We start from the raw sequence: 19,205 nt of genomic DNA, 5'->3' as shown, positions 1-19,205 counted from the left end.
ACACAAAATAAGTGAGTCAGAGAGAAAAGGAATGAATGATAAGCAGTATGGTACAATGTTAACATTTGGGGTTTCTGAATGAAGGTTATGGAGAAATTGTACTATTTTTGCAACTTTTTATAACGTCTGAAATTATTTCAATAAAAAGTTAAAATAAAATTTTCTATGAACATATATATACATGAATTTTAAATACACACTTTGAGTTTGTCATTTCTTTCTATTGCCACTCTTCACAATGATCACTAACATGTAAACTCAGAGTTATAAAGCAAGTAGAGTAAAAATTAAATAACTTGGCAGACCAGAAAAGGCTATTAGGAGAGTGAAGAAGGTTATTAAGAGAGTAAAGAAGGTTTGAAATGTGGAGAATGAGAAAGAGAGGTAACCAGAGAAAAAAAAAGAATTGGCAGAGAGCATGACATATGTGCCACAGAATGCTCACCCCTATGCTAATATATAAATTTACACTCAAAAATAATTGTATGCTCCCTGCTATATCTTAAGCATATGTCTGATATTGATCTGAAAGTTAAGACTTCAAAAGCAGCTGTGTTGACCAGCATAAAAAAGCAAGGTTAACATCCCTCATAAGGGTGAGCACATCAGAATTTCTAAGGATAAGGAAATGATGTGCTCACCCTTATGAAGGATGTTAAACCTTGCTTTTTTATGCTGGTCAACACAGCTGCTTTTGAAGCCTTAACTTCCAGAGTCTTCAGACAACATTCCAGTATTTAAGAATTCCTAATCCATGGCAGAAAACATCATCAAAAACAAACAAAAAAGCGTTCACCAAATCCAGAAAGAAGATCAGGAAACCAGTTGGTAGCTTTTAAAAAAGGAATTGCCAAATAGAAGATTAAAAAAACAAAACAAAACAATGACAAAACAGGTTTTCACCAGGCCATTGAGCAGGAGAAGAATTTGGTGTTGCATGTTCTTCAATGCTTTCTGTCCTAAGTCTTCGACGATCACTTAAAAGAAGTCCTTGATATGCCATTCCAGTAAACTGGTTTCCTTCTGTTTGACTGCTAAAGCAAATATAAGGTTCAGTTCTTTATCATCTTAACAGAGGTAATAAGAAATTATACTTTATATATATTTATTTTAGATGATTATAATAAAAACAAAATTCTTAAAACTCAATTCACTGTTCTAATAAGAATTTATTTTAGTAAGTTCTTGAAATTAGTTACAAATGTTCATTGATAGTTTTTAAAAACAAAATACCAATTTTACTATGCTGGGCAGATGACTCTTACTTAGTCTTTTAAAATCTTTTCCAGATGCCACTGATACTTTGAAATCTTTTCTATATTCACCCATTTTTTTTTTTTTAAAGTCTGAGGTAAGGAGACTACTGTTGGTACTAGGATATATTAGAAAGTTTCAGGGTACTACTTTGCTGCATTTCTTAGCTCTGCAAAGTTGTACAAGCTTCACCCTGAATTAAATCTGGGGAATCATATTTTAGAAATACCCAATACTAAAACCAAAGTGTGCCTAAATATTACTTCCTTTATCTTGGTGGAGTTGAGGAGAATACAGAGCCAAACTAAAGGTGACACCCTTGAGGGTTTCTAGCTCAAGGACTAAAAAAACACATCTAAAAAAATTTATTTGAATTCTCATTTGGCACCATTTTAACAAGGGACTGATAACAAACAAGTTGTCTTTGAGCATTAAGATGACCATAATCAATTAAATAAATTCTTTTTCTTTATTTACATTTCCAAGTCTTTGGAATACTTACACATGGCCTTATTAGGCTAAAATCAGAGAATAGGCCATATTGAGAGAGTAATTCCTTATACAATATCAAATCTTCCCACAGAAGACTGCTGAATATACAAGAAAAAAACCCTAGACATATGTTTAATATAAATGTAATGTGATTTTATGTATATTACAAACTTTTCACTTATTAATATAATTCATTTAACTCTGGGTCATCTTTCCAGGTGATTCAATTTCTTACTACTTACATTGATTGTCCTAGCCATTAAAATGCAAAGTATACACTGAAGGAGGCAATTGCACATTTAAAAAAATTCAAATTATTACTTCTAATTGATATCTCATCCAAAGACTTTAATGCATAAGTACATTTAATGCAATGCATACATTAATGCATAAGTAAAATTTATTTTAATAACAGTATTAGGAATGTACTTCTTTCAAAAGTGTTTCCTCTTTCAACTGAAAACCAATTAAACAAATAGAAGTTAATCCAATGCTAAAAGAAATAGTTCCCAAGGAAAAAAAAATTTTAATTTCATTTTATAAATTATTTTGGATAGTAAACAACACTTCTCTTCTTGAAAACAAAAAAGACGGTGATGATGGTAATTTCCATTTACTAGTTATCATTTTGTATATGTCCCTGTTGTTACCAGGTTGACAGCTAAACTAAACAATTTTTGCTTTTTCATTCTCTCTCATCTATTAAAGTAAATATGGCAGTCATATTTGAGTATTTTTCAGTCCCTAGGAAATAGAACTTTAATATAACGCTGGAACAGTTTAATATTTTTGCTGTATTAATATTATTTTGGGGTGACTTTTTTTTGTTGTTGTTACCTGTAGCTATGACTGTCACATAATGCTTGGTAAATTGATGCGGAAAGTGATGCTGCTAGTGAATGAAGTGTGTGCACCTAAAACCAAAACAGCCACAGTTACATTTTATACTAACATTTCTACACGACAATAATATCTTAACAATTAGAAAATACTCAGGAAACTAGCAATATCATAAGACTAGATCTCATATGAGACAACTAACTCTACTTTAAAACTTCTAAAATAACACTCACCTAACTTTATATGCATGCCCACAACAAAGCTAACTGATACATCTTTATCAAATATTTACTCACTGTGAGCCTGCCATTTACCAGGCCCTGGACAAAGTGTCAATGTCCATATTATTGGGACTGTCCTCGCCTGCTAATAATTAGCTTAAATAGTAATATTTTAAAAAGCAGAACCAAAGAAGTATAGACTTTTCAGAGTTTTTATTTAAACTTGCATTATGACATTTTCTTGATCAAAATAAAAAAATCTTATCAGTAAGAATAAATTAAATGTTTAGAAAACAATCACTGTGTGAAATGGCCGATTTTCCAGAAAGCAAATAATTTACTTAGTACTAAAATTAAAATTTTTAATTTAGAAAGTTTAAAAATTATCAAAATATAAAAACCACATTCTCAAGTACCATAGTGAATTAACATCTTCTGACTCATAAAATCTTAAAATTTGAAGGGACCTTAGAAAGGTTCATACTCTTTGAAAGACTTACCTAAATTTCTAGGAGTTGGAAATGTTTGCTTAGAATTTATATGCATTTAATGCCTTTTCTGGGTATCCATATTCACCTAACAAATAATTTAAGTAATCTCTGCTAAAATACTAATATAGATTTATTTATATTATGGATTAGAAGTCTCTAATAGGTTGATGTGACCAGTAAATCTTGGGTCCTTCAGAAGAATGTACTACCAGAGATCAAACAGGCCTTTCAAATGAAAGAAATAAAAAATAAAAATGTTTGGAACCTGAAATGACATCAACCACTGGTACTGGAAAAGGCACAGCACAAATACACTTAGGGGAGCACAGTGGGAGTCCGGTCAACTCTCCAGATCCTGTCAAGCTCCCTAGGGTTTCTCGGAATCTATTCATGTTTCAGTTTTTCAAACAGAGTATAGGTTTAATTTTGGGTAATAACTCTGTCAAAACTCTGATTGACACTAACTACTGTACAGCCCCCAACAAATACAATCATCGGGAAATAGTTACAAGGATACTTTCTCTAAGAGTATTTCTGATCAATCATGGTACTCTCAGATACCCCTAGAACCTGTATTTTCACAATATCTTGGCATATACGCAAACAGTCATAAAAATGTGTCTAACTTAATGGTTCATTTAAGGGGAATGGAGGATTTAAAGAAATATTAAGTGGCAAGAATACTGTCTAGGAAATTAATTTTATTACCAAAAGAGTGTTAGCCTGTCTTAAAGGAAGACAATAACTTTTCCAGAAATAAAAAGAAAACTTACTTTTAAATTACATTCATTGGACAAGTAGTCTTGAACTGATCAGGAGTAGGTAGCATATAAGAGCACTTTAAAATATCTCCTCTAAGTTCATATTGGAAGACAAGTATATTTACCTTTTCAGTGTGTGCAATATCAAATGATCATAAAATTTACCTTACCTTCACATCTCCAATACTGGGATGAGGTGGTGTTTTCATCTGAGCAATAGTATAAAGTATATCATGGATGTGATTATTTAAGTATAATACAGGATTAGCTATGACTGTTTTTGTTGATGCAATACTTGCTGAAAGCAGAGGTAGGGTGGTAGGTAATGGTAGTGGAGACTGGAGCTGCTTCACTGTAGTTTCCTGTGGGCGATAGATAATTTTTTGCAAAGTAGTTAAAATGAAGGAGGAAAAACAATTAATAGTTATTTGATAAAAATACTGATTAATATTTAAATATAAGCAGTATAGTCATGTACTTATTTCCCCAGTTTACAAAAAATTATTGAGCACCCAATATGTATCAGGTACTACACTAGATGCAGAAGACAAAAATGAGTATGACACAGCCATGCTCTCAGGCTTTTAAAAGCCTACTCCTAACTCCGAAAACTTCAGTCTAAAAGCACCCATGTTGGTTATAAATATCTACCTTCTATAAATTGAGGAGCTAAACAATTTAGATTAAGTAGTAAAAGGAGCTTTATAGCTGTAACTGGAAGAGCTACTGAGATTATTAAAAATAACCAAGATTGAAAAGTGAAGCTCATACCTGCTGTGATTCTTGTAGCAAAAATTTGAGTTCCATCCTTACTGAGGCCAGACCACCACCCTGGGCACCATGAAGGCTACAGTAACTAAGAAAAACTCTTAGGAGATCTTGGTTTTTCTGCAACCACAACTTTCGTCTTTCTGCATGCTCTCGTTTAGCCTGTAATCTTCGTCTTTCTATTTGGTGGCGCTCATAGGAATCAATATCTGGTCTGTTCACCATTTCTTCCTGAGTCAGAAGATCACTCTCTACTTTAGAGTATGTCCTACTGGCATATTCTTTAAGAACTGTTTCATGATTACATATCTCATGCAAGGCAGCAATTTCTTTTTCAAGCCAGTTATAGAGTTGAAATCTGAGTTTTCCTCCATCCACTTCATAACCTGTAGCCAATGTTCTTAGTTCAGTCATAAGGATCTTTAGACAAGCTCTGAATTTTAGTTGTTCAGCAATCACATCAACTTCAGTATCACCTTCAAGACAATCCTCTTCCTGAGGAGTTAATAACATATTAGGGTCTGAGGCTTTTTTATCTTCTTGTCTATCTTTTCCCCTGATATCTGTACTTTTCATTACTAAGCCAACTGTATCTTCTTCCTCTTCTTCTAAGGCACTGTCATGGTCTTCACCCCAATCAAGATTAAGAGGTTCCTCATTCACTTTTACTACTGGCTGACTCCAATCAAACTGTGATGAAGTTACATTTGACCAATCAATGCCAGAACTTCTATCGCTATCACTCAGCATTTTTGATTCTGAAGGTATATCACCCATCTTTTTAGAAATGAAGTCAGGCTGGTCTTTTTTTGCAGGTAAGGCAGATATTTTGGTAACTTTCGGAATTTTGGAGAGTACCTCCAAGGCTAAAACAGGGCATCCAACTTTAAAATGAGCATTTGCAGTGGTAAAAAATAATTTTCTTTCTATGAGGTTAATTTTATCAACAAAGTTTTTCTCAGTTTTGAGACCTACGGTTGCCAAAGTTCCTTCAGGGGAGGCAAGGTTTCTTCGAATAAGCAAAGGATGAGTTCGAAGGTAGTTGTAGAAACTAAACACCACTGGATTACAAGATTTGATGATAACTATAGAAATCAAATAGATACAATCACAAGGTACTATGTTAGTTTGCATTTATATTACAAATGAATAAAGTATGTCAGCATTTCCTCAACATAAAGGATACTTAAATATTAACCGAGGATAAGTTAAACTATATGGTACCTCCACATAATCAGTAAAACAACACAGCTGAAATAAAAAGAATTTCCCTCTGTGCTGCTATGAAATGTATACAGAATATGTTAAGTAAAAGACGGTGCGAAAAACAGTGTATCATAAACTACATTTTATCTGAGAAAGTGGAGAGGCTATACATGCACGCACGCTTCTATTTTATAATGGAGGGAAAAAACATGCAAAACTTTTTTTAACTGGTTCCCTAAAAATGGAGGAAATAGGATAGAGAGAGCAGGGAAAAGGCTTGATTTTTCTCTGAAAATATCTGATATATATATATATATATATATATATATATATATATATATATATAATATATATATAATTTCATTTCAAAACCATGTCAATATTTTATGACTTTTCAAATTATTTTTTTAAAAATTCACATAAATGCAAAATTAAAGAAATGATTCTGTGTATCAAACTGGTAGCATTAACCACACAGAGAAGAACTATAAGGTGACTTTAAAACAAGGATTTTAACTGTACATCCTTAGTGGGATATATCATAATAGCAAAAATACCTACAAAAAAAAAGTTTTATTCTCAGTAACAATGTTATGAAAAATAATTGCATTATTATTCTGAAACTATTGTATGCATATACTATATAGCAAATAATTATGCTAATGGCATGAGAATCCAAGCTTTTCATTATAAGACATAAATTTTAAATCTAAGAACCCTACAATATGTATTTCAATTTGAAATTTCAGTGTGAACTCATGAATTCTCAGAAAAAAAATTCCCTAGCTGCATTCATTGAAACAGCCTAGAAATGACAACCAACAGCAATGAGAATCCCCATGTGCATTCTGTGGTCTCTAACTATTATCCCATACTGAAGGATCCAGGATTCTTTGAAAGAAAGGCCATTTCCAGGTCTAAGGCAGGAAATGTACAAGATGAGCCTGAAACATCTTGCTAAACCAGAAAGCAAAGAAACTATCAAGGAGTAATGTCAAAAGGATTCAAGAACTTGAAGAAGCTCCCTTTGGTTAAAGATAGGATAATTTATGGTAATTCTATTCTTAATTTTTTGAGGACCCTCCACACTGCCTTTCACAGCAGCTGCACCAGTCTCCATTCCCACCAACAGTGTCTGAGGGTTCCTTTTTCTCCACAGCCTCTTCAACACTTGTTATTATTTGTCTTGTTGATGATAGCCATTCTGACTGGTGTGAGGTGATATCTCATTGTGGTTTTTATTTGCATTTCTCTGATGATTAGTGAAGTTGAGCATCTTTTCATGTCTATTGACCATCTATATGTTCTCCTTGGAGAAATATCTATTCAGGTCCTCTGCCCATTTTTCAATTGGATTGTTTGTTTTTTTGTTGTTGAGTTGTATGAGTTCCTTATATAATTTGGATATTAGCCCCTTATCGGAGGCGTTGTTTGCAAATATCTTCTCCCATTCAGTTGGTTGCCTCTTTATTTTGTCGATGGCCAAGACATAGAAACAACCAAAGTGTCCTTAGATAGATGACTGGATAAAGAAGATGTGGTATATATACGTGTACACAATGGAATACTACTCTGCCATAAGAAAAGATGAAATAGTGTCATTTGTGACAACATAGATGGATCTTGAGATTATTATATGCTAAGCGAAAAAGTCAGAAAAAGTCGAGAACCATTTGATTTCACTGATACGTGGGCTATAAAATTGAAAGGAACAAAGGAACAAGACAAATAAAGAAACAAAAACTCATAGACACAGACAATAGTTTAGTGGCTACCAGGAGGTAAGGGGGGGTGGGTAGATGAGGGTAAACAGGGTCAAATATATGGTGATTAAAGAATTGACTCTGGGTGGTGAACACACAATGTGATATACAGATGATGTATTACAGAATTGTACACTTGAAACCTATGTAATTTTACTAACCATTGTCACCCCAATAAACTTTGATTTAAAAAAAAAAAAAAGATGGGTTAATCTAAGCATCCATAATAACAAACTAACTGCAATGGATTAAAACACAAATCTATTTAAATCCGTGAGTTCAAGATAACCTTTAAAAAAATAAAATCTAATTAGTCAGCTTTGTAGGATGCTAAGGAATCAAGTTATTATTTTGAAAACTGATTAATAGAAAGAATCAAACACTTATTTTCCCTTTCCTGTATATACTACTGGACTTCAGTGTAATCAAACAATTGCTAAGGAATATTATTACTCAAGAGAAGTATTCCAGCTCATAAAAGGCTAAAATGATATAATTAGGACATCACCATTTTACAACCACTAATGAAATAAAGAATCACTGATGGCTGTTAATACCACAAAAATGCAAAACAAGTCGACATTATGAGGCCCCTGATGAATACTACATATGAAATATTCCTGCCCAAAAATCTGATAAAAGCCCTAGAATCTTAATTACTAATTTACAGAAAATAGAGAGAACACAAGAAAAGGAACATGTTAAATTACACAACAGGTACACAATCAGCAAAAGACAAAAAACTACAGGATTAATAATCTAACTTCCTAAATAAATTGCAAGGGAGAAAAATAAAAGAAGGAAAAACTATGGCTTAAAGTAGACATAAACATTCACAACATATAGGCCTCATTTGGACCTTAATTCAAACAAATCAATTGTATAAGATTTTATGAAATAACCAGGGAAATTTGAACACTGTGTATTTGCTGATTACTAATAGAATTTCATTAAAATGGTATGTGTTATGTTTTTTTAAGAGTCCTTATTTTTTAGAAACACATGTTGAAATATTTACAAATGAAATGATATGATGAAATCCACTTTAAAATAAATCTATGTTGAGAATGGAATGGAAAGTATAGAGTATGTATGACACAATGAGTTGATAACTATTGAAGCTGTGTGATCGATTCATAAACTTTCATTATATTATTTACTCTTTTATATGTATTTGAAATTTACCACAATAAGCTTTAAAAAATTAACCTGGAAAACAATAAGAAATAAGTTAAACCTTCCTTCTATAAAAATTACCTGGGTAACTCAGATATTTATTAGGTTGATGCAAAAGTAATTGCAGTTTAAAAGGTTAAAAATAATTGCAAAAACCGCAATTACTTTTGCACCAACCTAATATTTTTTCCCAAAGGTTTTCTTTTTATTTCCTTTCCTTTATATTATTAAAATATTATATTTATCATTTGTAAAAAAGAAAGTAAAAATGGGGCCCTCATCTCTTTATCTCATAAGCTTTCAGAACTTAAAAATAGTAAGTAATAAAACTATAAGGCTAGAAAACTATAACTACACAAAGTACAAGATGAAAAGTAAAAGCTTAAATCTCTCAACTCCTATTCCCAAAAGGTAATCAGTGACCAGTATTTAGTTTCTTGTGATTTGTTCCAGGAAACAATATAGGGAGAGGGAGACCACATACTGTGTAAGCGCACATTCGTGTGTGTATGTATGACACAGAGGGTGTCCAAAAAATGTATACATATTTTATGAAAGGAAAAAACTGTATTAAAATTATGCTGATGGTAACCACTTTGAGCACCTCTTGTAAGTGCAGAAGTCAAATGTAACTTGTATTCATCTTTTGTTATGGGTACATAGAGTATTACAATTTTGCTAGTTTTTTCCTTTCTTAAAACATGTATACATTTTTTGAGCACCCTCTGTATATATGATGCAACAAGAATCAAACTGTTCTGCATCTGTTTTCATTTAATAATATAGCACATATTAACACATCAATTTATTACCTCATTTTTAATGACACTGTTTGTATATTATGGGTATAATTTATTCTATTTACTTAGAATGCTCCATTTTTAAAATTATTGCCAACAATTCTAGTAAATACTCTCTAGATACTAAAAAAATCTAAATTATTTGGGATAACTAAGAGTAAAGGAAGTTTAGTACATAAGAATAAAGTTTTCTAGGCCCATGCACTAAGCCAATATGTGAAACAGCCAAAATGTATTCTTAAAAAAAAAAGCAAAAAACTGGGGGCAGCCAGTTTGCTCAGTGGTTAGAGCGAGGTGCTCATAACACCATGTCGCCAATTCAAGTCTCACGTGGACCAGTGAGCTGTGTCCTCCACAACTAGATTGAAAAACAACTTGACATCCTGGGAAAAAACACTGTTCCCCAATATTCCCCAATTAAAAAAAAAAAAAGGCTATGTAATTAAAAGGAAAGAGCTGTATTATTTGGCAAACATTCTGTATGCTTCAGTTTAATAGATATGAAATTAGAATAGCATGGTAGGAAATCCTATCTTACTATATACCGTACTTTGCCGTGTATAATGCGCTCCTGTGTATAATGCACACCCACATTTTCCGCCCAAAATTTCAGGGGAAAAAATCTTTAGTTTTAATTTTTTAATTCAAATTTTTATTTGTTTATATTTAGGTACTTGTTTTTTGTATTATAAAGGAATTTTAGCATTTATTTATTATTACACTTTCAACTCATAAGCATAAGTAAAAGAATTAAAAACATATATATAGATACCAAATTAGTACTACCCATATATAATGTGCATTATTTTTCCCTTACAAATGTGGGGGGGAAAGTGCACATTATACATGGCAAAATACAGTATCTCAATATATCTGTAGGAGTAAAACTGTGTGAAATCTTCTTACACTATTCAAACTGATAACAAAATGTTAGACTCAATTACAAATAGTAAGTGACTAATCTTTTAGCCACACAAGAAATTTTGATAATAATTTCTCAAATCTGGTAATGATTGTTTTTTGTTTCTGTTTTTGATCTACGTGAATATTAGCTCAGAAACTTCTTTTATAAAAGAAAAAGAGAAACTTACAAAACGTCCTACCTTGATGATCATCGTCCTCCTTTGGTGTTTGTTCTAATAACGTGTCCAAGGCTTGGATGTAATCTTTCATTACCCAATAGGCAAGACTACGCAGAAAAGGATCAGGGTGTAACTTTTTGCAATCAAATCCTGAGTCATCCTTTTGATAACCCAAAATCTTCTGATTTAGGATGGATATATAAGTGGATGAAGTCTCAAATTCAGATTCATATAAACGGGCAATAACCATGGCTAGCTGAATATCTTCCATTTTTTCAAGACATACCTGTAAAGTTTAATATTAAGAAATACTTAATAATAATTATTTAGAGATATAAAATATCCCACCAATATCCTGAAATTATCTACCATTTATATGCTCACTGGGGAAGGAGAGGGAGGGTCCAAAGGTTGAAGTGTAAATGATTGCCTGACAGGAGATTAAGGAATAACAAGAAAACCAAGAAACCAGAACTTAATAGCTTTCCAACCTAGGAAAATCATTTATAAAATGAGAATAAAAGTATATCAACATCACCTCAGACTCAGGTCAATTTAAATTAGTAACATTTATTTTTAAATTAAATGCCACTTATGACATTTGAATTGACATACATCAGTTCCTCTTAATTTCCAAATGTATTTCCATATAAACATAATTATTACTGTTTTAAGGGACTTTCTATTTATATAGCAAATAACACATGAGATAAAACCACATATTCTAATTATTTCCCTCTATGAATTTATATTCTAATATAACTACTCATCTTGAGAATTTGAGATCATTCAGGCAACATGAGCACTTTTCGGTTAATCAACACAACATGTCTTTTCTTTGCCTGAGTATCTTCTAATTTAAACTTCCCATTTCAAAATTATAAACATTTGTTAGTTTAAAAAAATCATACACCTGAGATAATTTTGAAAATATGACCAATTCAAATGTAAAGTACTTTCATTTTGTTGGATATTTCGTATTTTTTTCTATCATGTATTATTTCCATTGCTATTTTTCCTTCACTCATTTGGATTGCTCATAATGATAGTACCCTACGAGGAAGATATCATAAATAAATAGAAACATTTATAATTACTCTCTTAACCAGCTCCAGGATTATATTTCAAAAAATGCAAAGTTTTATCTCTTCACATTCATTTGCCAATACCTAGGACAACTATATTACAAAACAGTACAAAATGCAATTTTAGTTCTATATGAATTACATTTAGAAGAAAAAGAACTTCAAGTATCTGCCTTTCTACACTAGATAAGGAGGTTGTGATCTACATATACTTTAAATAGTTCAGAATCACAAGATGGCCAGTAAGAAGATATTCATAAACCATTTTTGCCATTTTTCAGACATTTATACTTGAAATGCATATACTTATCTTGAAATGAAATATTCGTACATAAAATGTTTCATCTATGTTTCTCACTTAAATTTATTTATAATTTCATTTATCACAGTGCCACTATTTAAGTTCAGTAACTTCTGTAGTTATTCTCCATCCTTTCAAACATATGACAAAAAATTACAATCTCCTCTACAATCTTTTCAGGTTTTCAATCTCTTACAAGTATTGCATAGTATATTTTCTTATTGATACCTCTATGGCATCTTTCAATGAACCAGCTAACAAGAAAAAAGCAGCAGATTGTTCAAAGCGTTGTTTTCCAAGTAAAGAGAAAGCATTTTTCAAAGCAGCTTTACGCCACCTATCTTCAGTAAAGTTGTGGCTGAAAAATGTTGTCATTTTTTCATCATGCTGTGACCTGGGAACCAAAGCACAAACATCAATGGTTAAACCAAATTTTAAGAATTTTGAATCCTGTACAGAGTATGTGAAAATGAAAAATAAAAACCTTAAATATCCATCTAAAAAAAGAACAATAACCCATAATAGGTGTTTATTATCAAGCTTCTCTTCACTTCTAATAAAGAAAGCTCAAATGACCCTATGTAACCATGAATATGAAGCAAGAGCATTTTTTTACTTTCCAAAGTGCTTTTATCAACTTTTTTTTTTTAAACAACATCCCACTTTTTAGGTAAATTGAAACAATATTATGCTCGTTTTTCCAGATAAATGAATCAAGGCACAAAGAAGTAAGCTGATTTGATCAAGCTCATATATCTAAATACTTTCAAAAGTATTAGGCTTCTATTCACAGCACAACCTTCATTGAATTAAATCACGTTAAATATTAAGGCAACTTACCTAAACAAACCCCATACTACTGCTTTCTTCTTCATTGAAAGGTAGAATAACGCAGCATCCAAGGCATCATTGTTCCTTTGAAAAGAAGCTTTGGCAACCTAATTGGTAAATAAAATATTATATTAACTTAACCATTTGATAAAAAATTACAACCATCTGATAAAAACATTATAGCAATTAATGCTTCTTTCTGCTAACTCCATGGCTGATAGAAACTATGGAGATGGGAAAAGGTGGCTCTATTCCACAATCTCCAGTATCTTATGATACATGATCTTAAAGATCACCACTCGTATGCTAGCAATAATAAAAATAAGTACCTTTCACTTATCTTATTGAATCACCACAATCCATGAGGTACTATTATCCTCATTTTACATGAGGTGACTGACACAGAGAAGTTAAGTAAATGCCTACAGTCACACAGTAACAGGTAGAAAAGGAAGTAGAACCCTTGTAGTAATAAAACTGTCTAACATAGGAAACAATAACGAAGGCAGACTATTTAACAGATGTGATCTTTTTCTTGAAAATTAAATACATTTCTTAATGTTTTATAAAAGTTAGAATATTAACTTCTATGATATATGTGATGTCACAATTGAAAGCTCTCAAGTAATACTGATACAGACATCTGTGAATAAATATCAGTTACACACACGTATACATCCACACATTTATAAAGTTACAGACAAAAATAAATGCTCCAGGTTTTTTTAAAAAACTTTTTTTTTTTTTAAAACATACTGTTCTGATATTTTTCAAATTTTGACAATGCTGAAGGATTGACGCATTCTTTCTGGCACGTAATTAAAATACAGAAGGTTGAAGCTCCATTATTTTGAAGACCTTACAAATTTCAGTTCTTAGAAATTTAATGAGAAAAGGTCTTTTTGTTTTGTTTTGTTTTGTTTTGTTTTGTTTTGTTTTGTTTGTTAAGGAGGGCGCCGCTCATGGTGGCCCATGTGGGGATCAAATAAGCAATCTTGGTGTTATTAGCACCATGCTCTAATCAACTGAGCTAACTGGCCACTCCGAAAAAAAGTCTTAATGAGCACATAATTCTCCTTGTATTATAATGATAACCTCCTTTGAGCCATAAAACCAAAGTTGCTGAATTTATACAATCAACTCAGAGTAACTTTAAAAATTATTAAGCCAGTAACAATGTATATAACTATATTGTTTTGAACACAATACCAAATAGATCATATCTTATTTCTCAAAGATACTGAGATAACCTCTGCAAAACATGGATGTTTTATTAGCTCACATTGACTGATGGCGAAGCAAGAAGCTACCAAGGCATGGGAGAGAGGGGAAAGATACCTAAAATCGTATCACAAAATGCTTTACTCTCAATACTTTTATTTCTCTTCCCATTTTTTAGTATTTTTCTCTGCCTTCAATCACGTAACTTAGTATTCCAATGTTTAATAATTTTAGAGGAATTTTTATTCATTTTCAACTATGGATTTATAATACAGAGAGTGCAAAGAATGTATATACATTTTAAGAAAGGAAAAACTGTATTAAAATTGCAATACTCAATATATACCAATAACAAAAGATGAATACAAGTCATATGTATACATTTTTTTGGGCACCCCCAGTATATAAAGGCAAAAAATTTACCTTTTAAGAGAAATTAGTTGTGGAAATAAATCGTTATGTATATACCAGCAATATTCAATTATAATGACACAACCCACTGTTGACAAGAAATTAAAGAGATCTTTGTAAGTAACATCTGAAACATTTCAGGCGAAATACGTCCTTTTTTCCACTGCTATACACCAAAAACTAGATTTCTTAGTTGGTGTGAGAGAAATTCCTTCTGACATTTGTGCCTATTTTGAGAAGAGAAACGCTGATACCTTATTAGCTGCCTTACATGGAGCAGGAAAATGACACTTTCATCCTCATACTTCAAATTATGATCTGAGAACCACGCACAGCAGAATCACAGGACACTAAGCTAAGATTCCACAGCCCTGCCACCCCCAACCTACCAAATGAAAATCTCTGGGAGCAGGATTGAGGGATATGCATTTTAAATAAGTTTGCCAGGTGATTCGTCTGACATTAAAATTTGAGAACTACTATTGTAGAGGAATAAATTCCTCTGGGAGAAATACATTTGTACTTCACAAATGTAGTATCATTAATTGTACTTCAGGAATTTTAATGGACTCCTAAAAGTAAAGAGTGAATGAGAATTCTGCTTTCCTAACCCTGACAGAGTAGAAAAGGCACAGACTAAGTCTAACATTTATAAGTGATAGGAGTTTGGGCTGGTTAACTAGCCTCTCTGAGTCTTAGTTCCATCAGGTAGAAAACAGAGATATGGCCGATGAGAAGATGAAATAATTTATCAAAAGCAACTAGCACCAAACCTGGCACACAGTAGATACTCAACAACAGTTAGTTTCTGCAACACTGAAAAAACTTTCAGCTTCTACTAACAATTTTTTTTCTAAAGGGAATCTATCAGAAAACTGATTCTAAAAACCTGTCTTAAAACAATTTATTGCATGATTCATTTGCTGCCAAAGATGTCCTTCAAGTATACACAAATCAAAACTTTTTATTAAATGGTATTTTAAGTGTGCACAGGAAATTTGCTGTTTATTAACTTAGAGAATACTTTATATAAAAAGAATGATTTTTCTATGTAATGTATGTAACTAATAAGAACTTAAGTTTAATTTCTAAATTCACATTTTTTCATTTTCTTAAACTAGAACACACCTCAACTGAGAGCAGAAAATATTGCTATTTCATAAAAATTATAAACTCAGTGTATATGGCAAAAGACGATATACCGCACAGATGTTTTACACAGATCAAGTTTTGGAATCTACAAAAAATTTTATTTAAGAAATTCTCAGAATCTCAAGATATACAAACTAATTCCCCACTACAGGTTTTCTGGAAGATAATACATTTTATCCTTTAAAAAAAACTTTCTTTTAACTTCAAAATCCAATGAAGTAAAGTTACCTTTTCAATGCATCTTCGAAGAGTGTTAATATTCCTGACCCACCAACCTATTCCCATAGCTCTTAACTCAGACCATTGAGGGTCTCCTCTCTGAATTGCAGGAATCATATTAATTAGTTCTTCCTCAGCCTCAGAATGAAAAGCCCAGGCAAAATGGCAAGTAGACACACCTAAATCAGAAATACAAATAATAACCTTCAGAACTATATCAAAAAAGAACAAAAACAATTTTTCACATACTCATGTATTCAATCATTCTGGAAAGAATTTTCAAGCCAAAAAAAAGGAAGTCTTCCATCATTCAGGATTTTATACTATGAAGCTTCTAAATACCAGATTAGTGACAGGATACACAAAACCAAAATCTCTTTTTCCCAAACATATTTGCTTTTTCCCCCACTGCAAAAATAGACACTAAAACTTACTCATTGGAAAGAAAGGTATTTGAATATGGAGCCATTCATAGGTACACACACCAAACTTATCAACAGCAAAAGCTTTGGTCAAGTCAAAGTATCTTGCCCCATGTGCTTGGGTGTCCTTTCACAGTTCCACTTGCTTGGGGACCATATCCTTTAGCACTGGATAATGCAAACTGCCCTATTCATCTCTCTGGCCAAGGAGCTAAGTATCACTTCAAAGCAAGCTCTAAGCTTCATGAGAGTTCCAGGGAATAACAGACAGGAGGCACATTCCTCTGCCTTTAGTGCCTTGGTTGAAAGTAGTTTAAAGCTACCTAATATTAATGAGATAAAGCAAACTCCTTTTGCGCTGGTAGAAGACTGACAGGGACCTAGGCTGTATTTAGACGCAACAAAATGGATTCAGTTGACAACATCAGAATTGGAAGTACAAATGAGTTTATCAGTAGTTTAACTACTGATAACACTTCACTTAGAGCAGATGAAGAAACATGAGGGAAGTAAACCACACTGAGTGGTGACCAATAGTGAGAATGATGGGAAGAACCCTGAGAAGCTTAGGAAAGAAGCCAAATTAGTCAAAGCAGCCATCTCTGTGAACCCATTTTGTAAAGAAGTGTCTGAGGTCAATGATAGTCACATTACAATACAGGCCTCTCAGTGCTATAAGGCCATCAATATTACTACATGCAACGTTTTTCATTAACAACTACTATACAAATTTTACATGTAGTTCAAAGCTTTTCTAACAATTACTGCTTTAAAATAATTCCCTTAGACTCTATAAAAGAAAAAAACTGTTATGATCATTTTAAATAATAATCTTAATTTAAATTTCCCATTACTAACTTTTTTTTAATTAAAATTTATTGGGGGGACAATGGTTAGTAAAATTACATAGGTTTCAAGTGTACAATTCTGTAATAGATCATCTGTATATCACATTGTGTGTTCACCACCCATAGTCAATTCTCCTTCACCATGTATTTGACCCCATTTACCCTCATCTACCACATCCCTTCCCCCTTATCATCTGGTAGCCACTAAACTATTGTCTGTGTCCATGAGTTTTTGTTTATTTGTTTGTCTTGTTCCTTTGTTGCTCTCAGTTTTATATCCCACATATCAGTGAAATCATATGATTCTCTACTTTTTCTGTCTGACTTATTTCGCTTAGCATATCATAATCTCAAGAGCCATCTAACGTTGTCACAATGGCACTATTTCATCTTCTCTTACAGCAGAGTAATTGCTACCATTTATATACAATCATATTTGAAATCATATCACAAAAATCAGTGCAGTAAGTCTTTACTGCCCCTATAAATTTAGGGGTAAAATGGACAAAACTTACTAACGTCAATTTGTAGTTTTTCAAAACCTACAGGGCGGATTTTCTCACTATTTAAATCTTTGTCTGATTTAAGCGATACTACATGAAATAACTGACACTTTGCTATAGAAATTGCTATTATACAGCAATGCAAAATGCATACTTTAGATGATATAAAATTTATAATGTAAAAGAATAATATGCAATATATTACATTCTATATCCTTACATAAAATAATTAAATTTTTGGTATGATTAAAAGGAAACAAAAATATACACAGGCATGTCAAGAGAATTAAGCTAAGAAAACAAGATTAAGAGCAGTGAATGTACTTGGTGAAAAAAGGTATCAGAAAGAAAAAAATCAAGTACAGCATAGGGAATATAGTCAATGGTATTGGAATAACTGTGTACAGTGTCAGCGGGGTAGTAAACTTGGGGGTGTTATCACTTTGTGAGGGGTGTGAATGTCTAATCATTATGTTGTTGTATACACCTGAAACTAATAAGAAAGAAAGAAAAAGAACAGGCTCTTATTTTTATTTGCATACCAACAGCAGACTATCCTTTGCAGTTTATCTGTTCTTAGCTTTTCTATCTATACACTGGCCACTTAACTTTTTCTCTGAAAACTGTTCACAGGACTATCCCAGGACAACAACAGTCACTGCTCATCTCCAACGTTTTAAGTGTATTAAAGAGAGAATGGAATTTGACCATGCTTTAGAAATTTTAGCTGTTTTAAATCCCCCTAGGCAAGGTACACAATTGTCATTAAGTAATTCAGTACCATTTGACTACCATTTAAAACTAAAATTTACAAAAACATTAAGACATCATTTTTTAAACCTATCCAAATGGCACAGATTGTTTAAAATGATGTCAAGTGTTGGCAATGGGTTGAGTGTTGGCATCAGCAAACATTGCTTCTGGAAATGTAAATTAGCACAGTCTTTCAACTGTGGCAAGACTTATCAAGAGTTAAGAATTGTCAAGCCCTTTGACTCAGTAATTCCACCACTAATTGCACCACTAGAAAACATGAGGACATAATCAGATAGATACATATTTATATGCAATGTTATAAGGACATTCACTACAGTGATAATTCAAATAGAAAAATACCCAGCAAAATTTGTTTCAAAAATAAATTGAATAGATGAAATACAGTTTAGACACATGACAGAGTATTAGGTTACAGAAAATCATATTTTCCGAGAACATTTATTGAGAGTAAAGAGTGCTATGGGTAAGAATAATAAACCATAAAGTCTGCTATTCTATTATAAGCCCCACAATACTAACACATATTTGAATAGGGCTATGTCCAGGATGCTGGTATCAAAAGAAACATAGTCTAATGAAAA

General features: G+C 32.2%; 1 protein-coding gene across 10 annotated transcripts in view; it reads right to left on the bottom strand.

The window, feature by feature from the left end:
• The window catches only part of DMXL2 (Dmx like 2), a 124,748-nt gene that overhangs the window by 21,773 nt on the left and 83,770 nt on the right, over positions 1-19,205 (bottom strand). For 3 of the 10 annotated variants that reach the window (XM_033107092.1, XM_033107094.1, XM_033107098.1), the window contains exons 20-27: positions 16,084-16,253; positions 13,081-13,178; positions 12,469-12,634; positions 10,864-11,140; positions 4,831-5,912; positions 4,230-4,421; positions 2,584-2,660; positions 904-1,034 (exon numbers count right to left, since the gene is read on the bottom strand). In XM_033107092.1, the coding sequence (XP_032962983.1) occupies positions 904-1,034; positions 2,584-2,660; positions 4,230-4,421; positions 4,831-5,912; positions 10,864-11,140; positions 12,469-12,634; positions 13,081-13,178; positions 16,084-16,253 (2,193 nt within the window). The remainder of the gene's footprint in view (positions 1-903; positions 1,035-2,583; positions 2,661-4,229; positions 4,422-4,830; positions 5,913-10,863; positions 11,141-12,468; positions 12,635-13,080; positions 13,179-16,083; positions 16,254-19,205) is intronic. The other 7 variants (XM_033107096.1, XM_033107100.1, XM_033107095.1 and 4 more) reach the window with 3 other exon arrangements.

Source organism: Rhinolophus ferrumequinum, chromosome 6 (genome assembly GCF_004115265.2).
Source record: "Rhinolophus ferrumequinum isolate MPI-CBG mRhiFer1 chromosome 6, mRhiFer1_v1.p, whole genome shotgun sequence".
In the NCBI taxonomy this organism is placed as follows: Eukaryota; Metazoa; Chordata; class Mammalia; order Chiroptera; family Rhinolophidae; genus Rhinolophus; species Rhinolophus ferrumequinum.
Note: the sequence above shows the minus strand (reverse complement) of the source record. Positions and strands in the feature narration are given on the sequence as shown.